Here is a 19,133-nt window from a genome sequence, read left to right on the forward strand (position 1 = left end):
AGCCCTGAATCTTTTTAAATAGTGATCATGAATTAGTTGACTTTCTAGACAAAACACCCCCTACTATGCAAACAAAGGAGATCTAATTGCAAATTCATGAATTCATGTTCAACTGATTTTATTTTGTTTTATATATTATAGCTTTCCTGATGTGTAATTGGCATAAAAGCTATATATATTTAAGGTGTACAATTTGATGTATGTATATACTCATGAAATCAACAAAGGATGAAGATAATGAATATAATCCTAAAACCTCCTTCCTGCCCCTTTTAAAATTCCTCTCTCCGCCCTCCATTGCACCGTGAACCCATCCAAATGTAACCACTGATCTGTTTTCTGCAATCTAAGATTCAGTTGGTCTGGGCGTGGTAGCTCATGCTGTAATCCCAATAAGTCAGGAGGCTGAGGCAGGAGGATCGTAAGTTTGAAGCTGGCAAGGGCAACTTAGCAGGGCCCTAAGCAATTCAGTGAGACCCTATCTCAAAGTGAAAAATAAAAAAGGGGCTAGGGATGTGGCTCAGTGGTTAAGCACCTTTCGGTTCAATTCCTGGTTTCAAAAAAATAAAAAAATAAAAAAGATGAAATTGAATTATCTGTTGTATAAATGGAATTACACAACATATATTCTTTCTTTTTGTCTACTTCTTTCAGTTAATATAATTATTCTGAATTTCATCCAAGCAATACTGTATCTCTTTTTTTTTTGCGCAGTAGTATTTCAGTGTATGGGTAAATATTCTGTTCAAGGATTCACCAGCTGGTAGATAATTAGGTCACTTCCTTAGATTTTAGTTATTAAAAACAAAGTTATGAACACTAGTGAGCAACTACGAACATGTACTTTCATTCTCTTGGGCAAAATACCTAAAGAATGGAATGGTTAGGGTCAACAGAAAATGTATTTAACTTCTTAAGAAACTGTCAAATCAGGCGTACCATTTTACATTCCTAGGAACAGGAATACATCCTGGCCAATATTTGGTATCCTCAGTTTTTAAATTTTGGTCATTCTAACAGATACATAGTGATATTTCATTATGCCTTTTATGTATATTTACCCAATGACTAAGGATATTGAGTACCTTTTCATATGCTTATTTACTATCTAAACATCTTTGGTAAACATTTGAAACTTTTTTTCTTTTTTTTTTTTTTTTTGGTACCAGAAATTGAACCCAGGGGTGCTTAACCTCTGAGCCATATCCTCAGCCCTTTTTGTGTTTTATTTTTGAGACAGGATCTCGCTAAGTTGCTTAGGGACTAAGTTGGTAAGGCTGGCTTTGAACCTGTAATCCTCCTGCTTCAGTCTCTGAAGCAGCTAGGATTATAGGCATGTGCCACCACACCAGCAAACATTTGAATCTTTTGCCCATTTTCAAAATCGGTTTGTTGCCAGGCAGTGATGCAGGTCTCCCAGAGACTCGGGAGGCTGGGGCAGGAGGATAAAGTTCAAAGCCAGTCTCAGCAAATTAGTGAGGTCCTACGCAACTTAGTTAGACCCTGTCTTAAAATAAAAAATAAAAAGGACTGGGGATATGGCTCAGAGGTTAATCAACCCTGGGTTCAATCCCTAGTACCAATAAACAAATGAATAAATAAGTAAAATCGTTTGCTTCTTTTCTGATTATATGAAATATAAAGAAGAAAGTACTTCATATATTCTCAGTACAAATGATCAGATATATACTTTGCAACAACTTTATCCCAACCCATGGTTTATCCTTGTTTTCTTAATAATGTTTTTCTAAATAGCAGAAATTCTTCATTCTGATGAAGTCCAATTCATCAATTTTTCCTTTTATGAAACATGTCTCTGATGTCATATATGTAAGAAATCTTGCCTTAAATCAAAGACACAAAGAATTTCTTCTACGTTATTATCTAGAAATGTTATCATTTTAGATTTCACATTTAGTTCTACCAGCTAATTCTAGTATAAAATATACATAATTTGTTTTGTGCATGGCTATCCAATTGTTGCAACACAACTTGTTGAAAAGACAATCCTTGGGCTGGGATTGTAGTTCAGTGGTAGAGTGCTTACCTAGCACATATGAGGCACTGAGTTCGATCGTCAGTACAATATAAAAATAAATAAAATAATAAAAGGTATTGTATTCATCTGTACCTAAGAATATTAAAACAGAAAGAAAAGACAATCCTTTCTCCAATGAACTGCCCTGCCCTTCTGTCAAAAATCAGTTGTCTGTTTATGTGTCGGCCCATTTCTGGACTTTTCTATACAATCTATACAATCTACCTGTCAACCTTTACACTGATACCACTATTTTGACTATGTGAGTTTTATAATAGTTCTTAAAATCAAACAATAGTTTTTTTTATAGATTCTTTAGATAATCTACAGGGATGATCACATCTTCTGGAAATACCAAGTTTATTCCTTCCTTTACAATCTGGATTATCTTATTGCTTCTTACCTGATTACACTGACTAGAATCTCAAATGCCACTGTAAACAATTTGAATATAAGTAGCAAGGGGTGATATCTTTGAATTGTTCCTCAATTGATCTTAAAGGAAAGTGTTCAATTTTATCATAAAGAATGATTTTCAGGGCTGGAGTTGTGGCTCAGTGGTGGAGTGCTCACCTAGCATGTGTGTAGCACTGGATTTAATCCTTAGAATCACATGAAAATAAATAAATAAAATAAAGTTATTGTTTTCATCTACAACTAAAAAAAAAACAAAATTAAAATTTAAAAAAAAATTTTTTTAAAAGGAATGATTTCTAAGTTGGGCAGGTAGTGCACACACGTAATCCCAGATGCTCAGGAAATTAAGGCAGGAGGACAAATCCAAGGATAGCCTCAGCAACTTAGCGAAACCCTGTCTCAAAATAAAATATACAAAGGACTGGGGATGTAGCTCAGTGGTAAAGCACCCCTGGGTTCAATCTCCAGAATTAAAAAAAAAAAAAAAAGATTTTAGTAGGCTTTTCCCTAATCTAACCTTTATGAGATTAAGGAAGTTCCCGTCTATTCCTAAGACTGCTATATATTATTTTTTATCAGACCTAGATACTAGATTTTGTCAAATGGCTTTTGTGTATCTATTAAGATGATTATAGGGCTGCTGACATTTTGAGACAACAGCCAGGCCTCATAGGACCCCTGGCCAGATTGACTGAGCCCCGTCTCCAGGATCCCTCAGCTTGACCAATCACTCCCTGCCTCTGGGGCCCTCACATCAACTGACTGCTCTCTGCCACCAGGACCCCCAGACCAACTGACTGCACCCTATCACCGGGATCCCAGACTGACGATTACACCTGGCCTCCAGGATCCCACAACCACACCAAACACACCCGACCTCCAGGACCCCTGCCTGACCAACTGCATCCCGCCTCCAGGACCTCCAGCTGACCACGCCCACATCTTGAGCTTCAGCTCCCCATTTGCCAACACATTTTGAAGCCAGAGTGGTCATCTTGGATAATCCTGGAAGCCGGAGCTCCAATCTTTAGGTGGGGCAAATCCTATCCTGAGACGCCTGCTGGAGGCTTGAAGCTCATTGTCAGGTACCTCTCATGCATCAGGCTACTGAACACTGGGAGGTTTGATTACTATATGACTGTTATACTGTAGATTTTCTTTCTTCTCCTTATTGAAAAATTATAAGTTTTTATTTCTTTACTTTTCTTGCTCTCTTTTCCTTTTGTTTACCTGTTCCCTCAGAGTCTCCTTCTCCCTTTTTGCATGCTAACATCCAATTTCTTTTGATTACACTCTCACCCTTTCTATTATCTAGAACTTCTGTATATTCTTTTCTTATCCCATTAACAGCTACATTCTACATCCCTCTGCATCCTCTTTGTCCTCCATTAGAAACTTCAGACCTCATTGCAAATCCGTTTGTTTTACTGAAGATACTATTTGAACTCATTCTGTTTATTATGACAATATTTTTTTAAATTATCTTTTTTTAAATTTTTTTTTATTTTATTGTAAACAAATGGGATACATGTTGCTATTATGACAATATTGTTATTGTCCTCATAGGGGCTATTTGGTCTAGGATTGCATAGTGTCTGAGTTGGGCACTGCTTATATTGATCTCCCCTTAAAGAAAGGGTTTTGGAAACCTAAAGGGCCACTATAAGCCTATAGGGGGAAATCTGCAATACCCCAGATCTGCACTGCTAGAGGGGAAGATACATGAACAACATGAAAAAACAAGGGAAGAAAATGATCCAAACAAATCTAGATTCTATATTAATAGAATCCAATGACAGTATGTTAGAAGAAATGTCAGAAAAGGACTTCAGATTATACATGATTAAGATGATTCACGAAGCAAAAGATGAGATAAGAGAGAAAATGCAGGCAATGAATGATAATACCAATAAGCTGAAAGAGCAACTGCAGGAAGCAAAACATCATTTTCAACAAAGAGATAGAGATTCTCAAAAAAAAAAAACCAAACAGAAATCCTGGGCCTGGAACAACATTATTTCAAGCTCTGAAAGAACATGGTTGCCAACCAAGAATCCTATACCCAGCAAAACTAACCTACAGATTTGACGATGAAATAAAATCTTTCCACAATAAACAAAAGTTAAAAGAATTTACAATAGAAAGTCTGCGTTACAGAATGTTCTCAACAAAATATTCCATGAGGAGGAAAGATGATTATAGGGGCTGGGGTGTGGCTCAGTGGCAGAGTGCTTGCCTAGCATGTGTGAGGCACTGGGTTAGATTCTCAGCATCACATATAAATAAATAAATAAAATAAAGGTCTACTGACATCTAAAAAAATTTTTAAAAAGATGATTATATATACACACACACACACACACACACACACACACACACACACACAGTTTGTTAGTCTGTCAATATAGTGAACTATTCCAATTACACTCTAAATGTTAAATCTGTCCTACATTCCTGGTATACTATTTGATTCTATAATAAATGACACATGAAGTGATAGTAGTAAAAACATAGTTAAGTCACTTACAACTTTCACTATCAGTCTGCATTCAAAGTTGGGAAGACTTTATTGAGTCTACAGTTTTCATCAGATTTTCTTCAAATATAAGGTTCACATTGTATATACTTATTTTTAAAACCTTTATTACTTACTTATCAAGGAAATCTTTGTCCACTACAGCAGAGATGTCAAGAAGAGGATTTCCCATTCCAAAGAGAATATTTTCCCTACAAACCATAAACAAAATATGTTATAAAAATGTAAAATACACCAAATATAAAAATAAATCTTCACACTGGAAATAAACCTAACATAATAGTTTATTAAACTTTTTGCTTGCCTATTACATGTAGAACATTTTAGAGGTAGTACAAAAGTCATTTAGAAAAAAGGATTTTTTTTTTTAAATTTTAAGACAGAATCTTGCTAACTAGCCCAGGCTGGCCTTAAAGTCACAATCCTCTTGTTCTCAGCCTCCCAAATCAAGTTATTGGAATTACAAGTATGTACCACCACACTTAGCACAAAAAAAGATGTTTTTTAAACTGGATGAAATAAAATATAACAGTAGAAGAAAGCAAATCATGTGATTTTTTAAATAATATTCAACAGTCAATGACTGAAGCTAATTAATTTCAATATTTTTTTAAAGATCTATTATAACCAAGTTCTATATTCAATAAACATGACTCACAATTAACACTCTCTCACTAATAAGGTCCTCTACTAATGATAGTTATTAGGGAGTAAGCAGCAAGTCCTATGACAGACCAAGCATGAGCCCCACCCTTAACAAACTGTGAATGAGATTGTGATGGGGCTTCCACAATGGACATCAAAGATGATATAATTCTCAATTACCTTTAACAGACTTTGAAGAAATCTAATTTTTCATAAGCAAGTGCAGTATAACTCAATGCCAAGGAAAGGAGGACTCCACCACAGATGATGCCTTAAACAGAAGCACACAAGCAGCAAGAAAGGGACCAGTGTCCACGTGTGAGTCAATCTCAATGGGAAGCTCTCATCTACTTTACTAAGATTTGCCTTATATAATTTTTCAGGGGTCTCCAGTTGGCTGAAAATCCTTTGCAGTTGCCTCCAAACATCAACCTTACCATTTGGTGACAATCACTAATATCAAGAGGCAATATTAAAAGGAACAGTGCCTCAGTGTTGCCTTAATAGAATGAGGTATACCCTATAATTATTAGTCTATAATGAGTTGAAAAGATTGAATTAGTATTTCATTAACACTAGATTAGGGAACTATGACTTAATATGCAAGAAGATGACATTTGTCCCTTTTCTATTTAAAGAAGGCAATGGAGAACTGGGGGTATAGCTCAGTAATAGAGTGCTTGCCTAGCACATATGAAGCACTGGGTTCAATCCTCAGCACCACATAAAAATAAATAAATAAATATATTGTGTTCATCTACAACTAAAAAAAATATTAAGAACAAAAGGAAGCAGTGGAGGGGGGATTAAAAGATAATATATTTATTCATTCACACATCAAGTTGCATTTGTAATCAAAATAAGTCTAATACCAGAAGAAGAAAATAAGTGCTTAGAAGATAAAAGATCAACAGACAAATACAGTAAAGTTACCCATCACTTCAAGGACTACTAAGATTTGTGCAATTTTACAAACAATAAAAACTCCTAGAACATGTTAATTTAAAAAATATATTATAATAATAATGGGAAAGTGTTTTCTTTCCATTTACCCTTTTAAAGTGTCTGGTTAAATGTACAGTCAGGTAACCACCAGAATCAAACTTGGCACATCCCCATCATGATAAAATAGTATTCTGCTGCCTATACGTCAATCTCTCTACCTCTAACTGGTAGCCTTGGTTCTAAGGAACATAATCATGATACCTCTTTTTAGAAAGTCCATCCTGTAGCAGGTGTCGGATTTTCATTCCTTTTTATAGCATAGCATTCCATTTATGTATACCACGTTTTGTTTAAACATTTGTTGGTTGATGAACATTTGGATTGTTTTCATTTTTGTCTAGTGTTATAAATAAGGCTTATGAACATTCATGTACATGCTTTTCTGTAGAAATGTTTTCATTTCTCTTTGGTATACATGGAGGAGTAAGATTGTTGGGTCATATGGTAATTTTGTTTTTAACTTTTTGAGGAACCACCGAAACTATTTTCCACAGTAGCTATACCACTTTATCTTCCTATCAAGAACATATGAGTGTTCTAATTTCTCTACATCCTTGCCAAAACTTGTTATATTTCATTTTCTTAAATTATACACATTCTGGTAGATACGAAGTAATGTTGTGGTTTTGATTTGCATTTTTCTAATGAAGAATAATGTTATTATTTTTCATGTATTTATAGGCCATTTGTACCTTTGTGGAAATGTCTGTTTTTCTTTGCTCATATTTTAACTGGGTTATTTATCTTTTCATCATTTAGTTATAAACATTCTTTTTTATAATCTAGATGTTAGATATACCAGATATATGAATTGCAAACATTTCTCCTATTCTGTGGGTTGGTTTTGAACTTCTTGATAGTTTGTATTTCTGGATTCTCAATTCTATTATATTGACCTAAGAGTCTATCTGTATGCCAATACCACAGTTTTGATTATTGTAGTTCTGTAACACGCCATTAAGTCACAAGCATGAGCCCTCCAACTTTTTGGTTCTGAGAACTAAACCCACAGGCACTTTACCATATTCTTAGTTCATTTTATTTTCATTTTGAGAAAGGATCTTGCTAAATAGCTCAGGCTTCCCTCAAACTTGTGATTCTCCTGCCTCAGCCTCCCAAGTTACTGACTGGGATTACAGGTGTGGAATACCATGCCCAGCTATGATGTTAGATTCTTAGATACTCATCTTACATATCTTAAATACAACAGTAAAAGCACATGTAAGGAAAGAAAATATAAACTGAACTTCATCAAAATGTAAGACTTTTCTGTATCAAAGGACATTATCCAACGTTGCTGGTTTTCTAAATTGTTTTTTCTATTTTCTGTTTTAGGTCTGTTGCAATTCCATACAAATTTTAAGATCAGCTTGTCTATTCCTGCAAAAAAGGCAGTTGGGATCTTAATTGGAATTGCACTGAATCTATAGGTTCATTTTTTAAGTACTATCATTTTAACAACATTAAATTTTCTAATTCATGAACATGGAATGTTTTCTGAGCAAATTTGTCTTCCTAGCATATGTAAGCCCTGAATTCAATCCCCAGTACCACAAATTAAACAAATAAATACAGACACTGAGTCTAGCTCAAAACTATTTCTCTTTTCTTTTTCTTTCTTTCTTTCTTTTTTTTTTTTTAAACTGGGGATTGAACTCAGAGCATTTTACCACTAAGTTACATTCCCAGACCTTTTTTATTTTGAGACAAGGTTTTACTAAGCTGCTTAGAGCCTTGCAAAGTTGCTGAGGCTGGCCTCAAATTTTCAGCATTCCTGCCTCAGCCTTCCTAGTCACTGGAATAACAGGCATGTGCACCTGTCCCAGGCTTCAAACCTATCATATTTCATCACATTTACCAAGAATCCCAAATAATTCCAATTTCTGATGATAATGCAAGACTCTATCAGTTGTAAGATATATGCCAATTACAGAGATGTTAAAATGGGAAGAAGTATACATGCTAATTAAGATCACTGAAACACAGTATCTATTTTGCCTTATATTGCTATGATTCTAACACATACAACCTCTTATGTTCCCTGAATGTGACCACCTGCAAAGTACTTCCAATTAGAAAATCTGGAAAATTTCCAATCATTTGTTTGTTTTTCTTCTCTGAGCTACTAGAGATTGAATATGGGTACTCTACCACTGAGCTATGTCCCCAACCCTTTTTATATTTTATCTGAGGCAAGGTCTCCCTAAAGTTGTCCAGGCTGGCCTTGAACTTGTGATCCTCTTGCCTCAGTCTACCAAGAAGCTAGGATTATCAGCGTGTCCCATAATGCCCGGACCAATCATCTTTTTCAAATTTCTCAGAAACCACCTCACTTCATAAATAATTTCTGACCAACTCCTACCCAAGAGCTACCACATAAAGCTATACAATCTGCCCCTGCAAAACTCCAGAGGGTGCCATTCCCAATGAGGATAATGGCTCCTGATATTCTACATCAAGCCACTGCTTCCCTCCCTCCAAAGATTTATTCATCACCTCCTCTCCTCAGTTCAAAAGTTCTGATTTTGTGTTGTTTTGAACTTTATTTTGATCAACTAATCTCAATCAGTTAGATATCAAAAGATAAAAGTTTTTTAAAAACTTAATTACATTTATATTCCCAAGGGCTGACATTCCCAAAACAAAAGGGCTTTGAGTGATTTTGTGCTATAGGTTCTGACCTTTTTTATCAACAGACTACTACTTCCCTCAGGCTCTCATAGGTCAGGGTTAGGTGTAGAGTAAAATTACATTTTAAAGGTTCCTATATGGAAGACGAAGTGACATAACACTAATCCGAGATAGGCTGTGATAAGTTAAAGATGAACGCTGCACTCCCTGGAGCAAACTCTAAATGTTAACACAAAGAGATATAGCTAAAAATCCAACAGAAGATATAAAATAAAATAATTAAAATGTATTCAATTAATTTTTGAAAAGGCAGGAAAGATTAAACAAAGGATGGGACAAACAATACAAAAAGATGGTATAATTAAACCCAATCAAAATCATAATTACGTTAATTATAAATGGATTAGTCACTCCAATTAAAAGACAAAGCTATACGGTATAGGTGGGAAAGACTTAAATGCCATTTAGTAAAGATACACTTTAAATATAAGATCAGTAGATGCCAGGATTCAAGGTTTGGGGGAAAACATAACCATCAAGGGAAAACACAGGAGTTTCCTTGTGGACTGAACATAAGGCACCCTGACTGTGATAATAATTGGAGAAATCTAGGCATGATAAAATTTTATGGAGCAATACACAACCACCACCACCTAAATAAAAAAGTTTCCAAAAATTGGTGAAATTCTAATAAGGTATACATTCAAATTATTAGTATTATATCTCCTGATTTTGGTAACATATTATAGTTATGTAAGATATATCCTTGGGAAGTTGTGTAAATAGTGCACAGGAACTTTCTGTACTATTTTTGCAACTGCTAGTAAGTCAAGGTATTTCAAAAGAAAAGGGGAAAGAAAGGATATGAAAACAGATATAAAAAATGTTCAGGGCCTGAGGACATAGCTCAGAGGAAGAGCATTTGCTTAGCATGCATGAGGCCTTGTTTGATCTCCAGAACAACATTTAAAAAAAAAAGAAAGGTTTAAAAAGCAATTAGGGTGGCCTGGGTATGCAGCCTAGTGGTAAAGTGCTTGCCTAGCATGCATAAGGCCCTGGGTTCAATCCCCAGCACCAACACCAAAATAAAATAAAATAAAAGGCAAATAGGGTGGCAGGCACAGTGGTACATGTCTGTAATCCCAGAGATTTGAGAAGCTGAAGCAAGAGAATCTCAAATTGGAACCTACTAAGATGCTGTCCCAAAATAAAAATTAAAAGGGGTTGAGGGATGGTAGATACAACTCAGTAGTAGAGTGCCCCTGAATTCAATCCCCAAAAATTGAAAAAAATTAGGATGACATCATTGATAATGGTCCTGTGAGGACTCCCAAGTATCCTTGCTTTAAAAGCAATAAAAACAATAGCCAAAAAAAAAGGTTATTTTTCAGAAGTTTATTAATCAAAGACTTCAAACAGACAATCTGAGAAACGCTAATTCAAAAAAGAGAACTGAGCCAGGCATGGTGGCAACCCAAGAGGCCGAGGCAGAAGGACTGCAAGTTCAAATTCAAAGCCAGTCTCAACAACTTACCTGTCTTAAAATAAAAAAAAAATAAATAAAAAGGGCTGTGGGTGTAGCTCAGCCCTTCAGTGTAGCAGAGCACCCTTCGGTTCAATACACGTTATACACACACACACACAAGATGGCTGAGAGAGCTGCCCAGAAGAGGCCAACAGGAGGTAAGATGGTTTTCATCTTAAATGGACATGTGCTAGACAGCTGCAGTCAGTCTCCAAGGAGATTATCTATGATAACAGATTTCTTTTGAGGAAGACAATTTTGTTTTGTTTTTTCAAACTTTGCTTCAGTCATAAATGGGGAGATAAGAGATTATGGAAACTCATTTGATCCCAGATATGAGATAATGGAAGGAAACAACCAAGATGTGGAGTGCTGACCACGCCTGACAAGTAGATTAATATGTACATGTGAAGGACTACTCTGTCTTCTCACAAATAAATCAGGTCACACTGGGAATTCCCTCTGCAGGGATCTAGCCTTACATGCAGTCCTATGAATACACATGTTTGTCTCTCTTTTTGTACAGTTAATTAGAGTATTAATATAGTTTTAATAAGCAAATGACTCATCTTTATAGAATTAAATCACAAAAACTTTAAATCTGAAGAAAACAAAAGCCTATGTAAAGACAGCTGAATCTTAGTAAGAACAGCAAACTTTGTAGCATTCTTTTTTTTGGGGGGTGGGGATGGGGGTTTCCAAGGATTGAACACAGAGGTGATTAACCACTGAACCACATACCCAGTCCTTTTTAGTTTAGTTTTGTTTTGTTTTGTTTTGTTTTGTTTAGAGAAAGGGTCTCACTAAATTGCTCAGGGTCTCACTAAGTTGCTGAGGCTGGCTTTGAACCTGCAATCCTCCTGCCTCAGCCTCCATAGATGCTGGAATTATAGGCCTGGACCACTGTGACCAGCCAAACTTTGTAGTGTTCTAACTACTATCCAACCCTCCCTCTCCCCAGCTCCATAGCAGACCTCAAAAGCAAGAGCCCTCAAACAGTGGAATGGAGAAGCCTAACCACAACCCAAGGGATGAGAACAGGGTTGGAGTTCTTTCAAAGCCCCACTTTCAGGGTTGGGGATGTAGCTCAGTTGGTAGAGTGCTTGCCTCACAAGCACAAGGCCCTGGGTTCAATCCCTTGTACCGAAAAAAAAAAAAAAAAAAGCCCCACTTTCAGGGAATTTCCACTATTTCAGCTGCTGCAGTTCCCTGAAAAACTCCACTCCCAAGGTTTCCCATTATCTGACCTGATTCAGACCTTGCCCCAGTGCAAACAGTCTTTTCCCCAAGGTATTTGTCAAAATAACCAGCTGCCTGAAATTTTTGAAACAAACAACAAACTAAAAACATAAAAGAAAAAGTAGGGAATAAAATATACACCAGAGGTTTTTAAAAGTTCTGAATATTCCTGAGAATCTCAAAGGCTGCATGCATGTGCTCAGGGCTGCAGGCATGCTTAGGAATAACCTTGGAAGGCCTAAAGTAATCACCTCTGACTGACAACCAGGCCCTGCACAAGCAGAAGAGAAATTTATGGGAAGAGTTATAAGCCCGGCTGAGTGTTTAAGATGTGCCCCAACAAACACATACAGCCTCTCAGGAAAGACCGGGAGACAATAACAAGTATTAACACGAGAAAGTGAAGAAACTGGAATCCTCATATATTGCTGTGGGGAATGTAAATGATGTAGCCATTTTGGGAAACAATTTCTCAAAAAAGTAAACATAAAAGTACCATATGACCCAGCAATTCCACTCTTAGGAAAAATAAAAACATGACAATACAAAAATTTTTATGAGTGTTTATAGTACCTTTATTCATAACAGCCAAAAAGTGACAATAACCTAATTATCTACTAGCTGATAAATTGATGAAAAATGGTATATGTGTACAACAAAATACTATTTAATCATTAAGAAGGAATGCAATACTAATGAACATTGAAAACATCACACTCAGTGAAAAATGCCAAGCACAATGATCAAATATTACCTAATTTTACTTTTTTTTTTTTTTTTTTTTTTGGCAGCACAAGGTATAGAACCCAGGGAAGCTTTCCCACTAAGCTACATACATCCCCAGCCCTTTATTTTTCATTTTGAGACAGGGTCTTGCTAAGTTACTGAGGCTGGCCTTGAATTTGCCATCTTTCTGCCTCCTCGAGTTGCTAGAATTACAGGTGTGCACCACCATAACCAGCTACATGATTCTATTCATGAAATGTCCAGAACTGGCAAAATGATAGAGGCAAAAAGTAGAATAGTGGTTGCCAGAGAATTGGGGGTGACCAGATAAAGAATGACTCCTAACAAGTATGGGGTTTTGTTTTGGTGTGATGAAAATGTTCTGAAATTAAAGGTATTGGTTATCCTACAACACTGTAAGTATAACACAAACTACCGAACTCTCCAGTTTAAAACGGTAGATACTATACGTTCCCTGAATACCATGAAATTAAATTGAACATCAATTTTCAAAACTAACTAGAAAAACCCCAAATAATACAAAATTAAACAGTGAACATAAAAAGGACCTGTGGATCAGAAAAATCACAATGGAAATTATAACATAATTTGAACTGAATACATTTAAAATGTTTTGTTTGTTGGTTGCAGTACTGGGGATTGAACTTAAGGTGCTTTACCACTGAATTACATACCCAACCCTTTGTATTTTTTATTATTTAAAGACAAGGTCTAAGTTGCCAAGGCTGGCCTCAAACTTGTGATCCTCCTGCCTCAGCCTCCTAAATTGCTGGAATTATAGGCATATACCACATGTCTTCGTTAGAGGGGAACATTTTTATCTGAAACACACATATTAGAAAATAACAAAGGTTTAAAATCAGTAAACTTCTAACTCAAGAAAACTAACAAGAGCAAATTAAGTTAAATTCAAATGCTAATACTCAAATCCACACAAAGACTTATATAAGAATGTTCATAGTAGTTTTATTAAAGTAGACAAAAACTGGAAATAACCCAATGTCTATCAACAAAATTGATGCTATACACATATAATGGAATATTACTCAGCAATGAAAAAGACAAACAACAACACACATCAAAATGGCTAAACCTCAGAATTACCATGCTGAACAAAAGTAATGAAACACAAATAGTCCTTATTATATGATTCCATTTATATGAAGTACTAGAACAGGCAAAACTAATCAATGATAAGAGAAGTCAGAAAGTGATTGCTTAGGTGGGAGGAAACATGATTAACTAAAAAGAGACAGGAGGGAACTCTGTGGGGAGACAGACATTCTATGTCCAGAGCTGACTGCAGTTCAGAGAAGTAAATTTATTACCATAATTCAGTAAGCTTGGCTGGGGATGTAGCTTGGCGGTAGAGTACCTGCTTAACATATGAGGCCCTAGGTTAAATCCCCAGCACCACAAAACAAAAAAAATTCAGTGAGATCAGGATCCATGATTTTATTATATATAAATTCTATTTCTGGCATGAAAAAAAGTGAATAGATAAGGGTAATGTGTATGTTCCTTACCTGGATAAAGCCAATCGGTCTTCCATCTGTATTCTAACTCTATCACTTCTTGCATATTCAAAGATACTTTATCTCTTCCTTATGTTCAGTATCATCTATTTTTTTCACATTTTATTGGGTCATTCATTTTAGCATACAACTATGTTGACATTTAGCCATATGCAGTGGCTCATGCCTATAATGACAGCTACTCAGGAGGCTGAGGCAGGAAGATCACAGTTTGAGGCCAGCCTGGGCAACTTAGACCTTTCCCAAAATAAAAAATAAAATTAAAAAATAAAAAGGACTAGGGATGTAGCTCAGTGGTAAAGTGCCCCTGGGTTTACTCCCTAGTACTGAAAAATAAAATGTTTAAATTTCAGCCCCTCCACCCCCAAATTCAACTCAATATATACCTCCAACTACCATTATTTCCCTGCTCTTCTTTATAGCAATACTTCCAAAAAGTTGTAAATTCCTGTTAAATAGCAGTTTCCCCTAAACTTATTCATTTAAAATTCAATATTCTGGAGCACATGCATGACATGAAGACTAACACAGCAATTTTCAGCATTTTTATATGTGTTCTCTTTTATATCCTCCCAATAACTAAGTAGGGTAAGTATTGTTGTTATCTCTGTTTAATAGACAAGAAAACAAGAGTATCAGCAAGGTTATATAACCTTCTAAAAGCATGATGACAAATAATTTCAAATTTCAAATCATGTGCCTTCTTGTTCAACATACTAGACACTTAAATCTCCCTCTTCATAGAAAAATGTCTGACCAATGGAAAAAATGCAAATCTAGCTAAAATAGACCTTTTTCAAAGGTCTCTATTCTGAGTAACAGGTCAAAAACTAAAACCTGTTGTAATAATATGATTATACTGTTAAAGTAGGTGACCAAATAATTTATTATCTGAATGGGACATTTTTGAGGATAAATGAAAAGCTGTTAATAATTATGTCTGGATAACAGGCATGACCAGGACTGTCTGTGGCAAACTGGGACATATGGTCACCCCATTTGTAAACTGGCTTTTCTATTTAAAAAATAAAAAGCCATACTTATATTTTAGTACAGTATTTTTTAAAATAACAATTTAAAATCAAGACACCATGAAGAGGTAAAGAGGCATGACTATTAACAAATGTTGCAAGAAAGGGTTAACAATTAAACAGTTATTTTGGTTCCAGTTTTATCTTTCATAGTTCAGCTTAATGTAGCAATACTGTGGATGGAAAGATTTGGAGTTAGAAAACCTTGTATGTGTTTTCAAACAAAGATGACCTATTTATAAATATGAACATTAACAGCTGACAACACTGCACATAAGGATTCCTGTTTTAGTTCTTCAAAATATTTCATAAATGAAATTATTTCATTTATTTAGAAACTCAATTGACTAAGAATTTCAAAACATAAAAAGCTTGTGCAATAATCTGAAATTTGCAATTCTCAAAAAAAAAAAAAAAAAAAAAAAAAAACCACAGGTCCTGAAATGAGTTTTAAAATTCTGTTTAAATGCTCTAAAGGAAACAACAAAGAAAGACAGTTTCAAACAGTCTGATTTTAGTCTCCATATGAATGTTCTCCATCTGAGTGGTTTGGCAGATTCTATTGGACACACCTCAAAGTCTTGAATGTTAGAAGAAAAATACCCCAAGATCCCACCCATGGCCCACATCAATTTTCCAGTGTAGGCCTAACCCACAGAAATGGTTCCAGAATCATCATGTAGGGCACAGTTATATGCAGAGTCCCAGAATAGTCTTAGACCAAACCCAACCAGTCTGGGCAGGCCAAAGAATAGGGCTCTTTAGCTCTAGAGCAAACACACTGTTTCCCAAAAGCATTTGTCCAGTCTTCCCTGGCACAACCTAAGCTGTAAGCAATGTCCAAAACCAGACCAGACATTGATGTTTAAAAAGCAAGGCAATATTCAGATGACTATTTTAAAATAGTGTTGCTTAGTCAAAACTGCACAAAGTAGGACCTGAGATCAAATTTTTTGATAGTGCGGACTAAACTCAGGGGTGCTTTACCACTAAGATATCCCCATCTCTTTTTATGTTTTTGAGACAGGGACTCACTAATTTGCTCAGGTTGGACTTAGATTCTCCTACCTCAGCCTCCCAAGTTGGTAAGATCTGAACTCTACCTTAGACTATACCACTGTCTAAAAAGGGCCTATCACTTCAATTTGGACATAGGTCCAGTATTAAAAAAAAAATTAAAACACTCTGTAAGATCCTCTTCCAGTCCTGAATTTAACTCAGGTTTCAACTTTGTTACTGGATCAATTAAAAATGACATAAGTGGGTTGGGGCTGTAGCTCAGCGATAGAGGGCTTATCTAGCATTTGGGAGGCACTAGGTTCAACACCCCCCACACACCACATCACCAAAAAAAACCACAAAAACATCAATTTGTCAACCATTCTGTAATCTCCCAAATTAAGACCAGCTGGAATCTGATTTACATAACAAAGGGTAAAAGGTGTTCACCAGGGCTGGGGTTGTGGTTTGGTGGTAGAGCACTGGTTCAATCCTCAGCACCACACAAAAATAAATAAAATAGCCAGGCATGGTAGCACAGGGCCTGTAATCCTACTGGCTCAAGAGGCTGAGGCAGGAGGACTGTGAGTTCAAAGCAAGCCTCACCCAAAACAAGGAACTAAGCAACTAAATGAGAACCTGTCTCTAAATAAAATACAATTAGGGTTTGGGAATATGGCTCAGTAGTCAAGTGCCCCTGAGTTCAATCCCCAGTACCAAATAAATAAATAAATAAAATAAATAAATAAATAAATAGCATTATGTCCATCTACAATTAAAAAATATGTATTAAAAAAGTGGTTCACCAAGAATAACTGGTTTTAGAGGCTGTAAATTTAGACTTTTCCATCAGTAATAATGTTGTAATATAAAACACAAACAATAAAAGTCAGATTATGTCCAGCCAAATCAAAGATCTTCAGCTTTAAAAAAAAAAGGAAGAAAGAAAGAAATGAAAAGAAAAGAAAAAAACTCTTGACTAAAATCATCAAGAAGTCTTAGCTTGGTACAGTGGTGCACACCTGCAATCCCAGCAGCTTGGGAGGCTGAGGCAGGAGGATTCTAAGTTCAAAGCCAGCCTCAGCAATTTAGCTAGGCCCTAAACAACTCAGTGAGACCCTATTTCTAAAAAAAAAAAATAAAACATAAAAAAGGGTTAGGGATGTGGCTCGATGGTTAAGCACCCCTGGGTTCAATTCCCGGTACCCCCCCCCCAAAAAAAAAAGCTACTAAATGAAGTATGTAGAGATCTAAGTTCTAGTTAAGATTTGCATCTATTTATGTGAACTTGAACAAAGCACAATATACCTGGGCTTTAGTATCTTCAACAGTAAAATAAGGGAATTAGGTAAGTGTGTTTCCTGCTTAAAAATTCTAACGTTTTTTCAGTTTTACCCATTTTCAAAGCGGGTTTTTTTTTTTTTTTTTTTTTTTTTGAGGCAAGATTTATTGTGGTTCATAGTTTCAGTCTAAGGTTGGCTAGCCCCATTGCTCTGGGTCTCTGGTGAAGTAGAACATCATGGTGGAAGGGCATAGCAAAGCAAAGCCAATCACCCAATAACACTGTAGGATACATGAGTATCACTCTACTGAGTTATTTCATTAAAATGTGCAGAGAAGAAAAGAAATAGAATCAATAACACTAAAAAAAGGCCCTCAATTAGATCCTAGGTTGTTGACAACTGGTCTGATTTCCCATCCTATATCCTTTCATAGTCACTGCAAAGAATCACACATTACTACATTTAGCTACATTTTAAGCCTGGTGTAAAAGCAAGAACATTGGACATGAAGTCAGATTTTGATAACGTGTGATCACTCTTCTCACTGTTAAAAGGGTTAATACCTAATTTGGGGGTTACTGTTAGACTGAGCACAAAATGGGAACATCCCTAACATTATGATTGATAAAACTAAAGACATAACTGCATTAAGCACAGTACTTACTGGGAACTTTCAAAACTGTCACCATATACTCACTTCACCTTGCAGTCTTCCTTCCTACTCCTAAACCTAAGTTACCAAGTTCCTTGTAGAACCAAAGGTAAGCGAGAGAGTCACTAATGATCTCTCATAACATGTGTTATAATTTTTGACTTTGGTAGAAGCATTTTTTTCAGGAAATTTAAGTAGTATATTGTTTCTATAAAGGTATCATGCAGAGCACTAGATTACGGAGATCTGGGTTTAATTCTTAACCTTGCCACTAATTTTGCACACAGGACTCAACTTCTCTTGGTCTCAATTCCTTGGTGAAAAATGTAGTAGATGGGTTAGGTAAATGCTGAAAAGCTTTTTTCAAGGCATGTCACTATAGCTCAAGACTTCGTAAAATGCAAATTAACATCTGAAAAGGCAAGAATAAACAAACTTTATTATCTATCTTGTCAAAATATGTCCAACTGAGTATGTCAACTTTTAAGTCAGTCTTGAAAAGAACCACTATTCAACCCCTACCTAAAAGATACATACTGCTAGCCAGACATATTGGTACACACATATAATCTCAGCTACTAAGGAAGCTGAGATAGGAAAACTGCTGGTTTTAGGTCAGCCTGGGCAACTTAGTGAGATTCTGTCTCAAAATAAAAAATACTGGGGATGTAGCTCAGTAGTAGAGAGCCCCTGGGTTTAATTCCCAGTACCAAGGAGGAAAAAAAATTGAATCTACGATAAGAACTGACTCTTAATAGAGAAAGCATTTGACCAGCACACCTAATGAGTAGCAGTCTGTGATGATGGAAATACAAGAAGCAGGGAGAAGAGGTTTTAACTCAGTGTAACA

General features: G+C 35.8%; 1 protein-coding gene across 5 annotated transcripts in view; it reads right to left on the reverse strand.

Annotated features, from left to right (window-relative positions):
• ADK (adenosine kinase) overlaps positions 1 to 19,133 on the reverse strand; it is a 499,304-nt gene that overhangs the window by 454,792 nt on the left and 25,379 nt on the right. For all 5 annotated transcript variants that reach the window (XM_079135963.1, XM_079135961.1, XM_079135964.1 and 2 more), the window contains exon 2: positions 5,108 to 5,182. In XM_079135963.1, the coding sequence (XP_078992089.1) occupies positions 5,108 to 5,182 (75 nt within the window). The remainder of the gene's footprint in view (positions 1 to 5,107; positions 5,183 to 19,133) is intronic.

This window comes from Sciurus vulgaris (assembly GCF_902686455.1).
Source record: "Sciurus vulgaris genome assembly, chromosome: 4".
In the NCBI taxonomy this organism is placed as follows: Eukaryota; Metazoa; Chordata; class Mammalia; order Rodentia; family Sciuridae; genus Sciurus; species Sciurus vulgaris.